Source organism: Natrix helvetica (genome assembly GCF_964273705.1).
Source record: "Natrix helvetica genome assembly, chromosome: 7".
NCBI classification, from domain to species: Eukaryota; Metazoa; Chordata; class Lepidosauria; order Squamata; family Natricidae; genus Natrix; species Natrix helvetica.
Genome location: NC_138558.1, coordinates 7,823,606 through 7,843,021, shown reverse-complemented (window position 1 = coordinate 7,843,021; position 19,416 = coordinate 7,823,606). Strand labels below are relative to the sequence as shown.

Below are 19,416 nucleotides of genomic sequence, written 5' to 3'. Positions count from 1 at the left end.
AGAGGCAACTGTCATCTCCGTCCCGCAGCCGCTCCTCCTCTGACCTGCTCTTGACTCATCGACAGTCCCAATATTGCCGAATAAACAGCCTCACACTACATAACAAAGCTCCATTTCATGCTGAATAAACTAAATTATGAATGTATCTTAAATAGGAAACTATCTTTGGATAGATTTTTTTTTACTCCAAAAGCATTTTATTAAAATAAATGTGATAAAAATAAATAAATAAATCATCGATTTTTATCCACCCTGAATGTAACCATTTATATTTCAATATGTTTTGCAGTGAATTTTATGAAGCGAATGCCCTTATGATGGAAGAAGAAGGTGCTATAATCGCTGGACTTTTAGTGGGCCTGAATGTCATTGATGCAAATTTTTGCATGAAGGGAGAAGACTTGGATTCCCAGGTGCCGTATTTCTTGTTTCCATGTCACTGGGGATGACCTACTACATCCTGAGTTACTATAGCTTGGAGATAACAAATAGCCTTCTTGCATTTGGACTATTGCCGGGATGGCGAACCTATGGCACAGGTGCCACAGGTGGCATGCGGAGCCATTTGTTAGGGCACGCGAGGAGTTGCCCTGTCAGTTCCAGCGCACATGCGTGCGCTGGCTAGCTGACTTCGGCCTTCATTTTTGGCCTTTTTTCGCCCCCCCGAACTGGAAGTTTGGGAACAGACTTACGGTTTGCGCGTTGGGCCGTTTTCCGCCCTCCGGAGGCTTCAAGAAAGCCTCCGGAGGGTGAAAAACGCCCCTACAAACAATCAAACTTCCAGTTTGCCTGTTGGGCCATTTTTCGCCCTCCGGAGGCTTCAGGAGGCTTCGCAGGCAAAAAGCGGCTGGGGGGGGCAGGGACGCACTCCCATACACCGGGGGCGGATCGCACTCATATGCGCACAGGGGGGGTGTCACACGCATAGAATTATGGGTGTGGGCACGCCTGCACATGACCCACCTGCGCTTCTCCCGTTTTTGGCAAGCGAGGGCAAAAAGGTTAGCTGTCACTGTTATAGGCCATCTCAATAAAAATAAATTTAGCCTTTCTGTGGAATTGATTTCTTGGCCTGGCTTTCCTATAATGGGGCCGACATCAATCTTGCCAGTCCGATTGTGCCATGTAGGTGATTACTAAACATGCCTGGATGAATCACACAGTTAATAAGTTAAGAGTATAAGAAGAATAAAATGGAGGAAAAAAGCTGCATGTGTAGGACATGAAGTATTGCTGTCTTCTCTTGCAGGTTGGCGTTATTGATTTTTCAATGTATTTGAAGGATGGCAGCAGCAGTAAAGGCAGTGAAGGGTAAGTCCTTTGGTTCCTATCCAGAAACTGTATTTTAGATGCTTCTGTGTTATACGCTCTGTTACAATAGATAGACGGAGACTCTAGAAAGAGTGCCGAGAAGAGCAAGAAAGAGGATTAGGGGACTGGAGACTAAAATAGATGAAGAACGGTTGCAGGAACTGGGTATGTCTAGTTTAATAGAAAGAAGGACCAGGGGAGACATGATAGCAGAGTTCCAATATCTCAGGGGTTGCCACAAAGAAGAGGGAGTCAAGCTATTCTCCAAGGCACCTGAGGGTAGAACAAGAGGCAATGGGTGGAAACTAATCAAGGAGAGAAGCAACTTAGAACTGAGGAGAAATTTCCTGACAGTGAGAACAATTAACCAGTGGAACAGAAGTTGCCTCCAGAAGTTGTGAATGCTCCAACACTGGAAGTTTCTAAGAAGAAGTTGGATAACCATTTGTCTGAAGTGGTGTAGGGCTTCCTGCCTGAGTAGGGGGTTGGACTAGAAGACCTCCAAGGTTCCTTTCAACTCTTGTTATTTTCCTCCCCAAAATCTAAGGTGCGCCTTATACTCTGGAGCGTCTTATTCCCTGAAAAATACGGGACTTCTCTGCTTTACAGATGTGTCATTTCCGCACCCATTTTCCCCCCCAAAGTTAAAAAACAAAATTAAAAAAATAAACTGACAGTCATCGCACGTTTTTATAGATTCGTTTTTATCTCTGTGGAATAGCAGCTTCTGGAGCAGGGGTGTCTAAGTGTGTGTGAGTGTGAGTTTGTCAAAAAGTCGGGATGGCAGCTAGGAGTATTGATCATCACATATAAAAAGGGTGAGATGTCTTCTCATCATCACCTTCTTGGCTGTTTTTGACCTTTCCTGCAGATAGCCTGGCTCCGGAACAGGCATGAAATGCTCTAATCTTTGGTACTGCTTTGGAAGTGGGAGTGTGCACTCTAGCTTCGCATGGGTGCAGTGCTTCTGCGCATGCGCAGAGCACCTGTGATGATGTCTGGGCGGGGGGCGGGGGCGGAGACTTCCGCCACCACCATTACCGCTTCGCCCTAACCAGGACGAACTGGTAGAATACCACTTCTGTTCTAGAGGCTGAATGTTGACTTGTCAGTTCAGACATTATGCAAATCTATAATTATGAAAAACAGTACCTGAGGCTTTATGGATTGATTATATACAGAACAAATACCAGACTAGGAAGTACTATGTAGCCTTTAGGTAAGAATGTTTAGACTGATAGATGATCAGAGTAAATAATACATGGGACGCTCGGAATTGTTAGAGTGGTGTATAGCGGAACTCAGGGGGGTGGGTTGAGTGGGAGGTGGGGGAGGGTTAGGGTGGAGGGTGGGGTAATATATATGAATAATTAACCTAGAAGATGGGATTAATGAAATATGTTACTTTTAAGAGAAATTTATATCATGATTTATATATGTTTAATTACTTTAGAAGATGGGATTAATGGGCTATTGCTACTCTAAGAGAAACTTATATTATGATTGGGTGGTGAGGGGTACAATATCTGAATGAGTAATTTACCTTAAGATGGGGGGAGGGGAGGGGGTACAGTATTTGGTACAATATTTGAATGAGAAATTTTTTTAAGTTGGGGGGAGGGGAGGGGACATAGTATTTGTATGTGATTTACATTATATGGAGGGGGGGTAAAAAGGGGGAAAATTTGTTGTATAAAACTTTTTCAATAAAAAAAAACAGTACCGTATTTTTCGGAGTATAACATGCACCTTTCCTCCCCCTAAACGAGCATGGAAATGTTGGTGCATCTTATAAACCGAATACAGCCGTTTTTGGCCTTCTGAAGCCCAACCCCTGCATCCCATTTTTGCAAAAAATGGGCTGTTTTTTCACAAAAACTGAGGCGTTTTTGCCTTCCCCCATTCTGCAGAAGCATTCTGCAGGCTTCAGCAGGGCTGGGGGAAGGCAAAAATGCCCCTGTTTTTGTGAAAAAACAGCCCATTTTTCACAAATACGGGGGTGTTTTTGTCTTCCCCCAGCCCGCAGAGTGGTCCCGGGGGCTGGGAAGGACAAAGACTTGTTTTTCTTACTTACCTCTTCAAAATCTTGGTGCACCGGTGTTTTATACACCGGTGCGTCTTATAGTCTGAAAAATACGGTAATTTGTTTCTGTTCATGTTGCGGTTTCTAATTCTTTTCAGACAATCATTTATTCATTCTATAATTCTAGGTTTTTAGTACATACCAGTTTAGACCATAGTATGCCTTAAAACTTTAATCGTTGCTTAGTGTTGTATGAATTTTCAGACAACTGCCAGTTGAATTGATGACAGTTATTATTTGGTTTTTTTTTTTAAAAAAAATATTGGTTTTTATACATATATGGCAGGGGTGTCCAAACTTGGGAACTTTAAGACTTGTGAACTTCAACTCCCAGAATTCCCCAGCCAGTCGGCTGGGGAATTCTGGGAGTTGAAGTTCACAAGTCTTAAAGTTCCCAAGTTTGGACACCCCTGATATATGGGGAAAGGTGTGTTATTATTTTGTTATGTCAGGGGAAAAAATTGATGTCTGCTTTTCTAGGGGCCAACTCATTAATCTGTATTAATTAATTATTGTTTTCAGCAATGCAATCAACAAATTCTTCCTAGACATATTGCTTTGCTTTGCAATACTGCTTAATATTATCTCTCTGTGCCTGGTTAATATCCACTTTGTCCTATTTTCAGCGATGGTCAAATTACTGCGATTCTGGATCAGAAAAATTACGTAGAAGAACTCAACAGACATTTAAGGTAAAGAGGTAAATCTTCTGTAGAAAATTTGGTCCATCTGTGTTGAATTCTTAAGTTCCATAGAGTTACTTCATGTCTTTCTTTCTTTTTTATTGGACAGCGCTACAGTCAACAACTTGCAGGCAAAAGTTGATGCTTTGGAAAAATCGAACACTAAACTAACTGAGGAGGTAGGTAGAAATGAAAGAAATTTTTTTCCTCTGTAGGATCAAATTAAAAGAACAACATTCAGGCTTTCGGGACATTTGGATACATTCATAAATTAGATTTAGCTTCTAATTAAGTAAACATCTCAGTCTGGTTCATGTATATCCCAAAACAGATTCCAAATGCATTATATGCATTATTATGGGATGGAAATCTGTCTGACGTAGAGCACAGGTGTCTAATAGAGAGTTACTCTATGTTGGAATTCTGCAAAAATATTCTTTATTAGTGAAGTGTAATTGGACACACAAGGAATTTGCCTCTGGGAAGATCTCAAGTGTACGGCTAAATGTCTATGAAGATTCTCAGTCATCCAGGTGGTCCCAAAGGTTCTTTTTCAGGAGGCAACTGGACTTTCTGGTTTTTCTTTGAAGATGTTTCACTTCTTATCCAAGAAGCTTCTTCAGCTCTGACTGGATGGTGGGGAACGGAAGGATTTATACACTTTGCAGACAGCTGGCCATTTGCATCCTTTTAGAGCAGTGTTTCTCAACCTTGTCAACTTGAAGATGTCTGGATTTCAACTCCCAGAATTCCCCAGCCAGCTGGCTGGGGAATTCTGGGAGTTGAAGTCCAGACATCTTCAAGTTGACAAGGTTGAGAAACACTGTTTTAGAGGGTCGTTGAAGCACCTGGAGGTTTATCTGTGCCCTCAGGGTTACCTGAGTTCCTATATTCTGCAATTTTTCCTCTGGAAATCCATTACTACTCCCACGCCATTCAAAGGATGCTCATCCCAAATTGTATCGCTAAAAGTCTGCAAAGATTCTCAGTCGCCCAGGTCACGGTTGTCCCAAAGGTGCTTCTTTTTCAAGAAGCAGCTGGGCTTTCTGGTTTTACTTTGAATAGGTTTCACTTCCCATCTGAGAATCTTCTTCAGCTGTTCAGGTGAGAAGCAAAACGTCTTAAAAGAAAAACCAGAAACTCCCAACGTTATGAATCATAAGATACCAAGAGGAGAAGATAACAGGAAAGATGAGAAAGAGAAGAGTAAATACAGCCCTACTACATTGTTAAGTATCCTTGGGCATAAGACTTGAATTAAGTGTTCAACTGAGTGATGGCCCGAGGAGAAAAACTGTCTAATTGTTTTGGCATGGAATGTCCTATAGCAGCATCCTGAGGGGAGGAGTTGAAACAGTTTATATCCAGGAATGTGAAGGGACATTGTGGCTCAGTGGCTAAGATGCTGAGCTTGTCGATCAGAAAGGCCGGCAGTTCAACGGTTCGAATCCCTAGCGCCGCGTAACGGAGTGAGCTCCCATTCCTTGTCCCAGCTTCTGCCAACCTAGAAGCTCAAAAGCACGTAAAAAATGCAAGTAGAAAAATAGGGACCCCCTTTGGTGGGAAGGTAACAGCGTTCCGTGCGCCTTTGGTGTTTAGTCATGCCGGCCACCTGACCACAGAGATGCCTTCGGACAGCGCTGGCTCTTCGGCTTTGAAACGGAGATGAGCACCGTCCCCTAGAGTCAGGAACAACTAGCACATATGTGCGAGGGGAACCTTTACCTTTATGTCCAGGATGTGAGAGGTCTGTATTATTTTCCCCAGCCCTCCTTCTGGTTCATGCACTATAAGGTTCCTCAATGGAAAGCAGGGCAGTTGCAGGTTTTTCTTTCTGCAGTTCCAACTGTCCATTAGTGGAGGGCGCTAACAAATACTGATGGAGCTGGATTACAAATTGGGAAGATTTTTAATATCTTGCAAGAAAACAAAACACTCCTGCACATCCTTTTGCTGAGGGCACGTGCCTTTTACGTCTGCATATTATAGAGGAGGAATTAGAAGAGGCGAAGAATATGTATATACCAGGGGTGGGTTCCTGCCAGTTCTAACCTCTTCTATAGAAGAGGTTCCACAAATCTACAGTGCCGTTTAGAACCGGTTCTAGCTCCCTTCCTCCGCCCGTCCGCACATCATCAAGATGAAGAGCGAGAGGAGGAATTCTGGGAGTTGAAGTCCACAAGTCTTAAAGCTGTCAAGTTTGAACACCCCTGGGTTTTTTCTCTCTAAAGAGTTAGGGGTGCAAAGATCTTGTAACTTGACAGCTTTAAGACTTGCACTCTTCAATGCCAGAGTTCCTGAGCCAACATGACTGGAGGAGGGATTCTGGGAGTGGAAGTCCACAAGTCTTAAAGCTGTCAAGTTTGAACACCCCTGGGTTTTTTTTTTAAAGGGTTAGGGGTGCAAGGATCTTGTAACTTGACAGCTTTAAGACTTGCACACTTCAATGCCAGAGTTTCTGAGCCAACATTTTGGTTGCTAAGCAAGAGCGTTGTTAAGTGAGTTTCAGCACATTTTATAAGTTGGCCATGTCTGCCCAGTCACATGACTGCCAAGCCACTCCCACTCACTCACATGGCTGGCAAGCCACTCCCAGCCGGTCACATGGCTGTTAAGCCACTCCCACAAAGCAGACCACACCTACAGAAGAGGTTCTAAAAAATTTTGAAACCCATTGTGTGTGTGTGTGTGTGTGTGTGTGTGGAGAGAGAGCTGCAGGTGGATTTTCAGCCCCTAACTCCAAATTATTTGAGAGGGACAACCATGGTAGCTTTAGTCTTTTCATTTGTGTTCTTGTGTTTAACGCAGCTTGCCGTCGCAAACAACAGAATTATAACACTGCAAGAAGACATGGAGCGAGTCAAAGAGGAGAGTTCGTACATTTTGGAATCCAACAGAAAGGTCAGGATTTGTGTGCATGTTGCATGCGGCAGTTGGGGACTGTTTCCATTCACTTTATGCTTCTGTGACGTGGTTCATTTGATGAGACGTCTTTATTTGCGGTAGTGGCGAATATCTGTAGTTTGGGGTGTAGGGTGAGGATGAAGGTTTGTTCTGCGAACTTGTGGGTCGGTTTCCGAATGTTTTGTTACCAGGCTAGATAACATCTTCAGCAGAGTTTAGGGGATGTTAGTGTCAGTATTCTGCTAATAAGGGGCTTCAGGTGTGGGTGTGTCAAGCGAGGTTCTTGTGATGGGTCAGATGTGAGTCGTCGGTGAGTCTGGTGGTAAAGAGATTACCTCAGATCAGGGTCGTTGGGAGGTGAACTGCTGGTGGAGGGGAATTGTGTGGGTTAATTGAGAGTCGGTGATTAATTCTGGTCAGCTTTGCAGTTGATTTGGATTCTGAGCAAGGGTGGGCTTCAAAAATTTCAGCAATGGGTTCTCTGCCTGGTTGCTGGGTGGGCGTGGCCATGGTGGGCTTGGCCTAGTCGGCCTCCTGCGCCATGGCGGGGGAGGGGCTGTTTTCATCTTACCCAGGCTCCGGAGGCCTGTTTTTTCCCCCTCCCTGAGCCTCCGCAAGGGCCCTTCACTTACTTCGCATCCAAAACGAGCCGCGTGGAAACTCCTGGGAGGCGCCATCCAGGAGTGGGATTCGGAGATTCTCCGAACTAGCCCTATTGTTAGCTACAGGTTCTCCCGAATCCGGGCGAACCCTTAGCAGCCCATCCCTGATTCTGAGGAGTTTGTAGGCTGGTTGTAGGTCAGTGTGTCTGTGCCTGGCACGCCACAAAACAATTCCATCAACAGATGGACTACCAAACTGTCGTCTCTTTAAGTGGCGCAGCCGTGTGACATCGCACTTTACAGTCAAATCACTTCCTGATGGAAGTTCTGGTCTCAGCTTTGGTTAAGCGAGGACGACCGATAACACAAAACATAAGCAGAAAGCGGAAGATTAAAGGGGACTGAAAATAAAGAGATCCTATCAAATGAGCCATGTTACAGATCCTGTCACTCTCTCTCTCAGCCCAACTCGCCTCATAGGATTGTTACTATGGAGGAAATAAGAGGAGGGAGGATATTCGTTAAGTCCGGTGCCTTGAGTTATTTGTAAATACCCAGTTTCCTCGAAAATAAGACCTCCCCGGCTAATAAGCCCAACCGAGCTTTTGAGCGCATACGCTAAAATAAGCCCTCTCCCGAAAATATTGCAACCACGCTCAGCACCTCCTGCACCTCAAAAATAATAAGACCTCCCCGAAAATAAGGCCAAGTGCTTATTTTGGGGGTCAAAAGAAAATAAGACCCGGTTTTATTTTCGGGGAAGCACGGTATAATAAAGGTGGGATTAAAAAGTCCAAAGAAAAACAATGATTAGCTTTGTGGGGGTTAATGTGAAGATTCTCAGAGAGTCTTCATATTGTCACACATTTGACAGGATTCTGGCATTTTTACAATGTGTTCTCTTCCTCGGCCTGTACATCGCTCTGTGGGACAGAGTAATTATTAACCTTGTGCTTGGAAGAGACAGCACTAATCTCCATCAATTATTTATTGTTTACTGTATTTTTCGGAGTATAAGACGCAGCAAGATTTTGAAGAGGCAATTTTTTTAAAAAAAGGTTTTGCACTCTGCAGATCTCCCCAAAACAGCCCGTTTTTCGCAAAAAAGGGCCTGTTTTTTGTCAAAAAAGGGCATGCATAGCCTTTAGGAGGCTTATAGAGTGCCTCCTAAAACACCCAATTTTTCACTCATTTCTGCTCTCCCCAGCACCCAGGAGCATCCTGAAAGCCTCCTAAAGGCTATGCACGACCATTTTGGTGAAGGGGCGAGGTTTCAGAAGGCAAAAAATGCTGCATTTAGTGTATAAGATGCACCCAGATTTTCGGCCTCTTTTTTGAGGGAAAAAGATGCGCCTTATACTCCAAAAAATACGGTATTTATTAAATGTACACGCTGTCCATTTCACTACCAAGAGATTCTGGAGTCATCTCTGTTACTCATCCTCTTTCCGTTCTCTTTGCTTTGTTGGCATCTTTATTATAGGTAAATAAGCAGGATCGGACTGCAGACGGGCATGCCCTCACCGAAGCGAGGAAACAGCTAAAAGAGGAAACGCAGTTAAGACTGGTAAGGTGCTTAGCAGGTGAAGAGAAGCTAGGGCAGAATTACAACTCCTTGTAAGTTCAGCCCAACATAGTCAGTGTACAGGGATCCTGGAATTTGGAATTTGTCAGTGTCACAAAAATCACAATATCCATTTTCTGGTTTTAATGTTTTGTACAGTTATGGTAGGATTCAAGATTTTTTTCATTCCCGGTTCTGTGGGCGTGGCATGGCTTGGTGGGAGTGGTGTGGCTTGGTGGGCGTGTCTTGGTGGGCGTGGCAGGGGAGGGATACTACAAAATCTCAATTCCCTCCCCACTCCAGGGGAAGGATACTGCAAAATCCCCATTCCCTCCCGATCAGCTGGGACTCGCGAGGCAGAGAATAGATGGGGGCGGGGCCAACCAGAGCTGGTTTAAACCGGTTCTCCAAACTACTCAAAATTTCTGCTACCGGTTCTCCAGAACTGGTCAGAACCTGCTGAATACCACCTCTGGTGTGTATGTGCATGCATGTATGTGTATATCACACACACACACAAACACGAAAAGATTCAGAATGATTCTAATATCAAGAAAAGAGTTGAATATCATTTTCTCACATCAAAGGCTTTTTACAAAGAAAATACATCAGAAAACGAGACCTGCTTGTGAAAAGGTGTGAACTGCCTGCAAAAATGACCCCATTGATTAAGGCGTGAAGCTGTTTACATGCCAGATTCCTCTCCCTCCATTTTAAATATTGTTTTGATGCCCTGGTATGTTCATCCCATAATGCCTTTGATCATTGTCAGTGTCAGAAAAAGACCTGCTCGGACTTTCCTTGTAGCGAGCTAAGCTTTTCTCTCTCAGACTCAGCCTAGAGAATTCATACGTTCTTCCCTCTTCTGCAGGAATGGAAAAAGTCACCCTTCGCGCGTCGCTACCATTTCTTGAATGGGAGCGATTTTTTTTTATTTAGGGAGAAAGAGTCTTTCAGACCTTCAAACTCTCGCCTGTAATGTGTGTGCGTGTGCCTGCTTTTAGGATGTGGAGAAAGAGCTTGAGATGCAGATCGGAATGAGACAAGAGATGGAGCTGGCTATGAAGATGCTGGAAAAAGACGTTTGCGAGAAGCAGGATGCTCTCGTGGTGCTCAGGCAACAACTGGACGATCTCAGGGCCCTAAAACTTGAACTTTCTTTCAAGCTGCAGGTAAATCAACAGGAAAGGGTTAATTGCAAGGTACTGCTTCATCATCTTCGCTTTCCATTAGGAGAAATGGAGGGTTTGGGCCAGTGGTGGGTTGCAGGCGGTTATCCCTGGTACAAGTGTACCGGTGCCTGCCGGGAGCACCGGGTAACGTTCGAGTACGGTGCTCTGGAGGGGCCAGCCGCCCGCCCTTGTTCCTTACCTGTATTTGAAGGAAATGGGCCATCTGTGCATGCGCGCACAGCGTATGGCGCCTGCGCAACGCTCCACCATGCATGTGTTCCTGTGGTGGCCGCTGGGCCCCGTTGCACCGTACCAGATGCACCAGGATCCAGAAGTTTGGACACAGGAGAATAAGAATGCTTAGTTACAAAGCTTGCCATGACGCTACAACTCTTTACTCCTTTCCCTTGGTTGACTTGATTAAAGAATATAAGACAGTCTAATTGGGCGGGATTGAAAAATGCTAGCAACCGGTTCTCTGCCTTGTTGCTGGGTGAGCGTGGCCATGGTGGGCGTGGCCTACTCAGCTTCCTGTACCACGGTGGAGGTGGGGGTGCATTTTCACCCTCCCCAGGCTCCGTAGGCTTTCCTTGAGCCTTCGGGAGGGTGAAAACGGTCTCCCCCGGGTTCTAGAGGCCCTCTGGAAACAGGCCCATTTCTGGAACTTCCGGGAGGCCCGTTTTTCGCCCTCTGCGCAGGTCCTGCACTTACATGGCATGATGAATGGGCCGCGTGGAGACTCCTGGGAGGGGCTGGGTGGAGTCAGCCAGTCCTTGCAACTACCGGTTCAGCGAACCAGATGTAAAATTAACATCCGGTTCGCCCGAACCGGTCTAAACCAGCTGAATTCCACCCCTTAGTCTAAGCCCAGTGGTGTAAATCGGGTCCTTAGATACAAAAGAATTTATGCAGTTTCTCCACACAGGGTTGGTCTGAACACGAAGTATAAACCCCCCTCCCCTTAATCCTGGGTTGTGGCCGAGAGAGTTCTCAAGCTGTCTCCCTTGTAAATTGCACTTTCTCCCTCGTCGTTAAAAGAAAGAAAAATTGGGATATGCATATTTGATTGTTCCTTTCTGTCATCTGAAATTAATGTCACCAATGGCACATTTTGCAAAGTAATCTTCGGTTGTGTTAAAGGTTTGACTGATTTTCATGATCTAAAGCAGGGGTGTCAAACGCGCGGCCTGCGGGGCTTCATTTAAATACTCCAGAATGCAAACTAATGATGGAACTAAGAGGTAGAGAGGAAACAGAGTACTTACTACAAGATATGGAACAGGTGGTATAACTGGCTTGAAAAGAGATGTAAAATCAATGCATAAGGAACACAAGGCATACACAATGAAAAGAGATGGCATATATTTAGAAAGCAATAGAGATGGAAATATTGTGTGTGTGTGTGTGTGTATGTATGTATCTATCTATCTATCTATCTATCTATCTATCATCTATCTATCTATCTATCTATCTATCTATCTATCTATCTATATTGTAAAAATGAGAAAGTAAACGAAGAATATGTATAAAATAATTGAATGAAAAATGGAAAACCCGAAATCAGAAAAAAAAAGAAAAAAGAAATACCGATAACAGAAAGCTGTAAAAGTGTAATTGTGATTTTAATGTTTGGAAAATGTCAAATAAAGAAATATTTATAAATACTCCAGAATAATATATATATATATACATATACACATATACATATATACATACACACACACACACACACACACACACACACACACATATATATATACATACACATATACATATACACATATACATATACATACACATACACATACACATACACACATATATATATATATGTGTGTGTGTGTGTGTGTGTGTGTGTGTGTGTGTGTGTGTTGTATTTGTACTGATAAATAAATAAATAAAGGGAGACTAGTATAGATCTATTTCGAGCTAATTAGCTCTCATCAGCTAGCCATACCCTTACTGGGATTTGAACCTGGGCTGTATTATATCTTAGGCAGGAGTCTTAGCCACTAAGCCACAGGCTCGCCTCCTTATCAATTGAGCCAGGGAAATAGGTATGTATTTGTGTTACCACCCCTGGTATGCCTAAATATGGGAGGAAGGTCACTACTCCCTCTTTCTGTCCTTCGGCTCATCACAGAAGACCATGCAGGCAGAAAACCATATTTTTATTTTTAATGTTGCCTTTTATATTTGTGTTGTATTTGTACTGATAAATAAATAAAGGGAGACTAGTATAGATCTATTTTGAGCTAATTAGCTCTCATCAGCTAGCTAATATATATAATAATTGGTACAGAGATGACTTACTCTCTGAAAACAAATACTGTGGGGGTAAGGTACCCCTGCACGCCTCAGGGTAGGTGTTGCGCCTTAAAATGGCTTCTACTGTACTGGCGTAAAATGGCTTATTTTTGGGAAAACATGGTAATCTTTAAAGATAACTAAGCATAGTTATTGCTCTCTGGTTTTTTTAGAGTTCAGACCTGGGAATGAAACAGAAGAGTGAACTGAATAGCCGCTTGGAGGAGAAGACCAGTCAAATGGCCGCTACAATTAAACTGCTTGAACAGAGGTAAACTCGAAAGCGGCTTATCCAAGCAAGCTAAGATTGTGATTTATAGCCATCCTTTCAATCATTCTTGGGTTACACGAAAATAGAAATTAGGCTTTCTAAACTTGTTTCTTGCAAGTCTCTTATAATTAGTCTGCCGCAGAAAAGTTGGGAAATATTGTCCGGCTGTAAAATGGCTTCTACTGCACAGCGCAGTGGAGTTGCCATGTTAACAGCTTCACAGTACTCCACAAGGGGGCTCCCTCTGGTAAGGGGGAAAATCCAACATTAGAAATTACGTTTGGTCCGGACATTTCACCCTATAAATAAATACCTGGGCAAAGCCGGTTTATCAGCTAGTTACAAATATATTCCTCTCAAATCTTAGCAAGTTTTGGCAACAGAGATTGATAATCTAAATTGGAAAAATTGGAAAAGTCCGAATGTAACTCTACGTTCTCCATTTCTTTATAGACATAAATCTACTTGCTATAATGTGCTATGAAATGGATGCATAACGGGTTTTGTTCAATATTCCACCGATAGTTGGCATCACACATTGTGGCGGGCGACAACCATCATTTACAACCCATGATGGTTCAGTTGTGTGACATGCTAAGCTCATCTAGCACATCGCATTGCGGCTTCATAAGATGTTTGAGTTCGACCACATAAATTAAATGCTTGCAATTTGTGAAAACATTGGACAGTTCAGGTAGTCCTCGACTTGAGACTGCAATTGAGCCGCAGATTTTTGTTGCTAAGCGAGAAAGTTGTTAAGTGAGTTTTGCCCTGTTTACAACCTTTCTTGTCGCAGTTGTTCAGGGAATCACTGCAATGGTAATGTTGGCAACACGATTGTTAAGTGAATCTGGCTTCCCCATTGACTTTGCTTGTCAGAAGGTCGCAAAGGGGATCTCATGGGACACTGCAACCATCATAAACATGAACCAGTTGCCAAGTGTCTGAATTTTGGTCATGTGACCATGGAGATGCTGTATGAAAAACAGTCGTAAATCATTTTTTCCCCAGTGCCATTGTAACTTCAAATGGTCACTAAACAGAAAAGGTTGTAGGTCGAGGACTACCTTCAAAGGATTCTGAAACATATACATCATTCCTCAACTTTGAAAATACGTAACTTTATTTGAGGTATGTGATAATGTGCCGCCTTCTTACGAAATGAAGATCAAGGGTTACCGTATTTATCGGAGTATAAGACGCAATGGAGTATAAGAGGCAGCAAGGTTTTGAAGAGGAAATTTTTTTAAAAAAAATTTGCAGGCTTCCCAAAAATGGCCCATTTTTTGCGAAAACGGGCCTGTTTTTTTTTAAAGGCATGAATAGCCCTTAGGAGGCTTTTAGACTGCTCCTGGGGGGTGGGAGGCCCCAAAAATGAGCAAAAAAATGGCCCGTTTTAGCAAATGTTTTTTATATATAAAAAAAAGTGCATGGATAGCCGTTAGAAAGCTTATAGAGTGCTGCGGGGGGCGTGGGGGGCGTTTTTCACTCATTTCTGCCCTCCCCAGCCCCCAGGAGCACTCTGCAAGGCTCCTAAAGGCTACGCATGGCCGTTTTGATGGTTTCAGGAGGCAAAAAATGTTGTATTCAATGTATAAGAAACACTTAGATTTTCAGTCTCTTTTTTGAGGGAAAAAGGTGCGTCTTATACTTTGAAAAATATGGTAATTATATTTAAGCTGTGCTTATTTAAAGTACTGCAATATATAACCACTGATAACTGTTTGATTAACTGGTGTGTTTTTTTTTTTTATTACGTATTTTCTCTACTCCAATCCCCCATTTTCCACGTATCATTTTTTATTTCCTTTTCTTCCCCTCCTCAACAGCGAAAAGGATTTGGTGAAACAGGCAAAAACCTTAAATAGCGCAGCAAACAAATTAATTCAGAAGCCTCACTAGAAATTTAATTTTGGGCCGCCGATCGCATCGCCATTCTGACATCCAAGCTCCCTTAACGAGCGAAGAGCAAAAGCAAAACATCGAGAATTTAGATGTCAGAATTACATGATGTCACAAAAGTCGACGTGGAATTTGATGGGATTTTTTTTTTTCTTTTTCAAAAAAAGTTTTCTTCGGAAATAGAAAAATTAACTTCTGGCTTTCCTTTCCCCCCTGTTAACGCTTTGAAACTTTATTAAAATAGGAGCAATTCCATCAGTGTGTACTCCAGAAAGAAGAGAAGATAAAATCTGATTTGTGGCTATGTAGATGCAATTGTATACTCCACTTTTTTTGGTTTTTTTTAGCCTTTACAACATGATCTAGAAAAGTATAAGAAATGTTCGTTCCTGCCTCGCCCCAAATGTTTCAACTTGAAAGGAAAAAAATAATCTTGGTTTTCCATTTGGTGAAGTAGATAGGGGTGTGTGTGTGTGTGAAATTGGGAGCCTGCAGGAAACCACAATTTTTGTAGATGGGGCATCCCCAATTGATCCTAAGCAGGACAGACACACACACCAGGGTTAGAACATTTTCGGAACATTTGGGCATTATTAACCAACCTTTGCTACTACCCGAACTTTAGGCTCGGGATATTTTATAAATTGAAATTAATTTGAAAGGTTGGGGGGCTGCAAAGCACCTTCCTTAAGGGGAATATTCCCATGCCCAGGAATAAAATCCTCCCTTGAATTGAAGCCAGATGAAAAATTAATTGAGAGAATTTGGAAGTCAACAACTCCATCTGTACTCTCCGTGGCTTGCCTTTTTGCTTGGCTTGCAAAAATGGAGAATAATTCCCTCCATCCCAATTCCCTATTTGCGAGAATTTCCTTTTACGGCTACCTGCCGATCCACCCGAATGTCCAAAATCCTTTTTGTTTGACGTAGCCCCCTGGGCGGATAGGTATTAAGGAATATTCAGAAGACACACACAAGAGTTCAGATGATGCAAATCGCAGCAATTTTCATTGCTCGAGAGTTGTAACCGGAATTTTCTTTTCTTTTTTTTTAGCAATCCGAGGATGAGCTAAGATAGCAGGCCAGCACAGGCCACTTTCATAACAGGGGGAAATGATTTATTCATCCTCCTTTAGGTGACATGGATGCAAAATCTAGCTGTTTAGCTATTTTTTTAATTAGTCAGTCCTTCTTTCCCTTTGTATTGACTTCTACCTCTTGCCTTTTCTCCCTAAAAAATATAGTGAGTTCTCATTTCCTGGTTGACTTTTTTAATACGTGTGTCTTGCCTTCCCTTGCTCTTTAAGAAAAGACTGAATCATTGTCCCTTTCATATATATATCAGAGGTGGGTTCCTATCTGTTTGGACCCTTTCGGCCAAGTAGTAGTAACTCGGCCTGCCGTGCCCCAGAACCACTTCTATTGTTGGTGCCGCCATCTTGATTTTTTTGGTTCTGCGTATGCACAGAACAAGCTTCATTGAAAAATGTAATTTTTTCCCCTTTTGTAACGTTGTGCGCATGCGAAGACCTTTTCAGGTGCAAAAGCGCGCGTGCGTGGAGCAGAAATTTTTTTTTGCGCGCTGAACTGGCAGTAATGCCAGGGGCAAAAGTAATTTGGCCATTGTTTAAAGCTCTCTCTGGCCACTATTAATATTTGATTCGGAGGGATCTTAATCAAACAAGGGATTTGCTAGGAATTGCAGTGGGAGAGCATCTAAGCCTTAGAACGTCTACTAAAAACACCATGCTGTAACTCAACAATGTATTTTTTTTTCCTTGTCCCGATTCTGATGAAACCCGAGGGGATTGTAAGAGAGTGTGTGGAGAATTACTAACATTTCTCAAACTAGCCAAACTATTTCCCCTCTCCCCCCACCCCTCCCCATCTTTAATAGTTGTGCTTCAACCAAGTCAGAGTTTGGGACCGGTTCATGCAAACTGTTAGTAAAAATGCTACTCGTTCCCCCGAAAATGAAACCTGTTCGGGCGAACTGGTTTTTCCCGATCCATCAGCTGTGGCGCGTGATTTATATTAGGAATTCCTGCTTTCTAGCTAATCTAAATTGCGTCGCACAATGGATTTCCCCCCCTCCCTCGCTGTTTGCTTACCTTTGCAGGAGCGCTTGGTCGCAGACTCCGCCCACCCACCCGGACGTCGTCACGTCCGTTTTTGACACTCTGCACATGCGTGGGAGTTCCTGCGCATGCGTGGAGGTTGAGAGCATACACGCTCACCTTGTTACCGAACCGGTAGCAAAGGTAAAATGGATTTCACCCCTGAACCAAGTGCCCTCCAAATGTTTTTCAAGCATTCCTAGAAAATACTTTGGGCTGTATTGATTGATGGATTTGGGGAAGCGTAAACCTAAAACACGTCCCTGTTTAATGGGTGTGTGTGGGAGAGAGAAAAGACATGTTCTTCTAAGTTCCCATTAGGGTTGAAATAGTTTCATCTTATATAAATCACCTTTTTGCTTGCTCCAAGAAAATGGGAAGATGCAAAAAAATAATAATAATAGCCTGAAGTGGAAAGGCAGGCGTTTGTCATTATTTTTGGAAGAACAATTTGTTCTACCTGTCCACCCTCCCAAGCGTAGCCTTCACCCTAAATATTTCCCCCCCGGTTGGTGGATTTCAAGTAGCCCAAAATCAGTTTGTGTTTTGTGATAGTATCCTTTGCCCCCTCTCTTCTCATTGAGCAGCCCCCCTGAAATAGTCTGGGAAATCCTAAACGAACAGCCCACAACTTTGCCTCCGATCTGGACCCCCCCCCCCCCCCCTGCGTGTGCTTCCCCCGACGTAACAGTTGTGAATGAGGCTAGACAAACGCACTAATCAACCTAGGTACTCCCCTTGACGCAAGTTCCAGTTGTATAATAAAGCTGCAGTGTAACGTAACGAAGAACCCAAGCCCTTTTTCACATTACTCTGTACTTGAGATTTGCTTTTGACTATGGATAATAAAAGTGATGTTTTATGTTTATCATCTAATGACTGTAAACTGTAGTAATAGAATAAAAAAAAATGGAAAAGAGACGCTCCTTCTGCCTGGTTCACCTCAGCCATTTTTAAATTTTTTTTTAGTCCTTCGTTAGATTTTGTTTCTCGTCCCCGCCCTCCTTCTCGTCCCCACGCTCATCCCTCCATCGCTCATTCGGCCTTTCCTTTTATTTATGGTTTCAATTTGGTCTTTCCCCCCCCCCCCTACCATAGCTTTTGTTTTTTATCACAAGTTCATGTGGCTCATACCCAGATTGCAGCTGTCCGAGCGGGAGTGCCAGTCTCTGCAGGAGGACAATCGTCTCTTCAAGGAGGAGTTTGGAGACAAGATCAACAGCCTTCAAGTCGAAGTGGAACAACTTACAAAGCAGCGGTGAAGAGAGAAACGTTTCCCCCTTCCTCTGGGTATCTTTAGTTGGTGGTGTTTTGGCCTGCCAGCAGAGCTGGCAGCAGATTCACATAGTGAGAAGGTTGGGGAGGAACATGGGCCAGTCCTGGAGTCTGGGGAAGGCTCTGATGAGGGCTCTGTGTCGGAGGCAGAGAGGGGGCCAGAGCCGTCTGACAGTTATCAGCTGCCTTTGGAGTCAGACATCAGGTAGGCAGAGGAACAGCTGGAGCCTGTTCCCAGTGCGCGCATGTGCAGAGTTGCCAGATGAAGGGAACAGCTAAAGAACAGGGGTTGACTTGGGAGTAAGGACACAGATGGACGATGAATGGCCCCTCCCAGAGGAAATAAAAGAGGAGCGAAAGGGGAGTGGAGTTTGCAGGAGACAATTAGTTCGTTTCATTGGTTCGTGACTCTCCGAAACTCTTTGCCATGTTTTGCAGATATCGGCCTGGCAGCTCAATTAGTTATTGTCTTTCGGCTCAATTAGTTATTGTCTGCTGCAAACTGGGTAGGTGTCAGGAAGAGCATCCGGCCAGTAAACACTTGAGCTCCATTCGGTTGCCCCTATTTCAACTCGATGCAAGGGATTACGGGGGGGAAAAAGTGATTCTGCAGACCTTCAAAGTAATATTTTTCAATGCTTTATTTGTTTCAAGGCCTATATAAATTGAATATCATAATCTGCTGGTGGGTGGTTTACAATGCAAATTAAAAACAAATATTATTAAACTGAAATAAACCAACAAATACATACAGTTGAATGAAATTTGTTACAGTGGCACACTGCAGGGGACTTTGCAAAATGAATCCACAGCAGAAGTTTAATATGAAATTGCAGAATTTTATAATGACAGTCCTTTATCTATCTATCAGCATTGGGCCTCAATGAAATAATTGGGATTTATTCTCAAGTAAGAAGATTGTATGTTGGATTTCTATCTAAGGCGATCCGTGTAACTGTATTTTGTGGAAGATGGGAGTGAAATAGCTCAGTGTTGAATCATGCTTAATCCAGAAACCCTACATGGCTTTCCTTGGGGTTTTGAATTTGGAAGGTTGGGGGTCATTAGATTCTCCCCAAAACAGGCAGAAACCTGGTGAAAATTACCTGCATGTTGGATTCAGGATCAGGACTTAATCTGGGACTTCAACTCCCAGAATTCCCCAGCCAACATTTCTGGGAGTTGAAGTCCACAAGTCTTCAAGCTGCTATCAGGGTTCCAAATA

General features: G+C 43.3%; 1 protein-coding gene and 1 long non-coding RNA gene across 9 annotated transcripts in view; both read left to right on the top strand.

Moving 5' to 3' along the window:
- The window catches only part of LOC309395857, a 98,289-nt gene that overhangs the window by 65,924 nt on the left and 12,949 nt on the right, over positions 1 to 19,416 (top strand). The gene's annotated exons all lie outside the window — the stretch shown is intronic.
- Positions 1 to 19,416, top strand: part of RUFY3 (RUN and FYVE domain containing 3) — a 71,219-nt gene that overhangs the window by 39,104 nt on the left and 12,699 nt on the right. For 4 of the 8 annotated variants that reach the window (XM_081960381.1, XM_081960379.1, XM_081960380.1 and 1 more), the window contains 9 exons: positions 290 to 413; positions 1,250 to 1,311; positions 4,021 to 4,086; positions 4,187 to 4,256; positions 6,886 to 6,978; positions 9,067 to 9,150; positions 10,152 to 10,319; positions 12,800 to 12,897; positions 18,055 to 18,174. In XM_081960381.1, coding sequence (XP_081816507.1) covers positions 290 to 413; positions 1,250 to 1,311; positions 4,021 to 4,086; positions 4,187 to 4,256; positions 6,886 to 6,978; positions 9,067 to 9,150; positions 10,152 to 10,319; positions 12,800 to 12,897; positions 18,055 to 18,174 — 885 coding nt within the window. The other 4 variants (XM_081960383.1, XM_081960384.1, XM_081960385.1 and 1 more) reach the window with 2 other exon arrangements.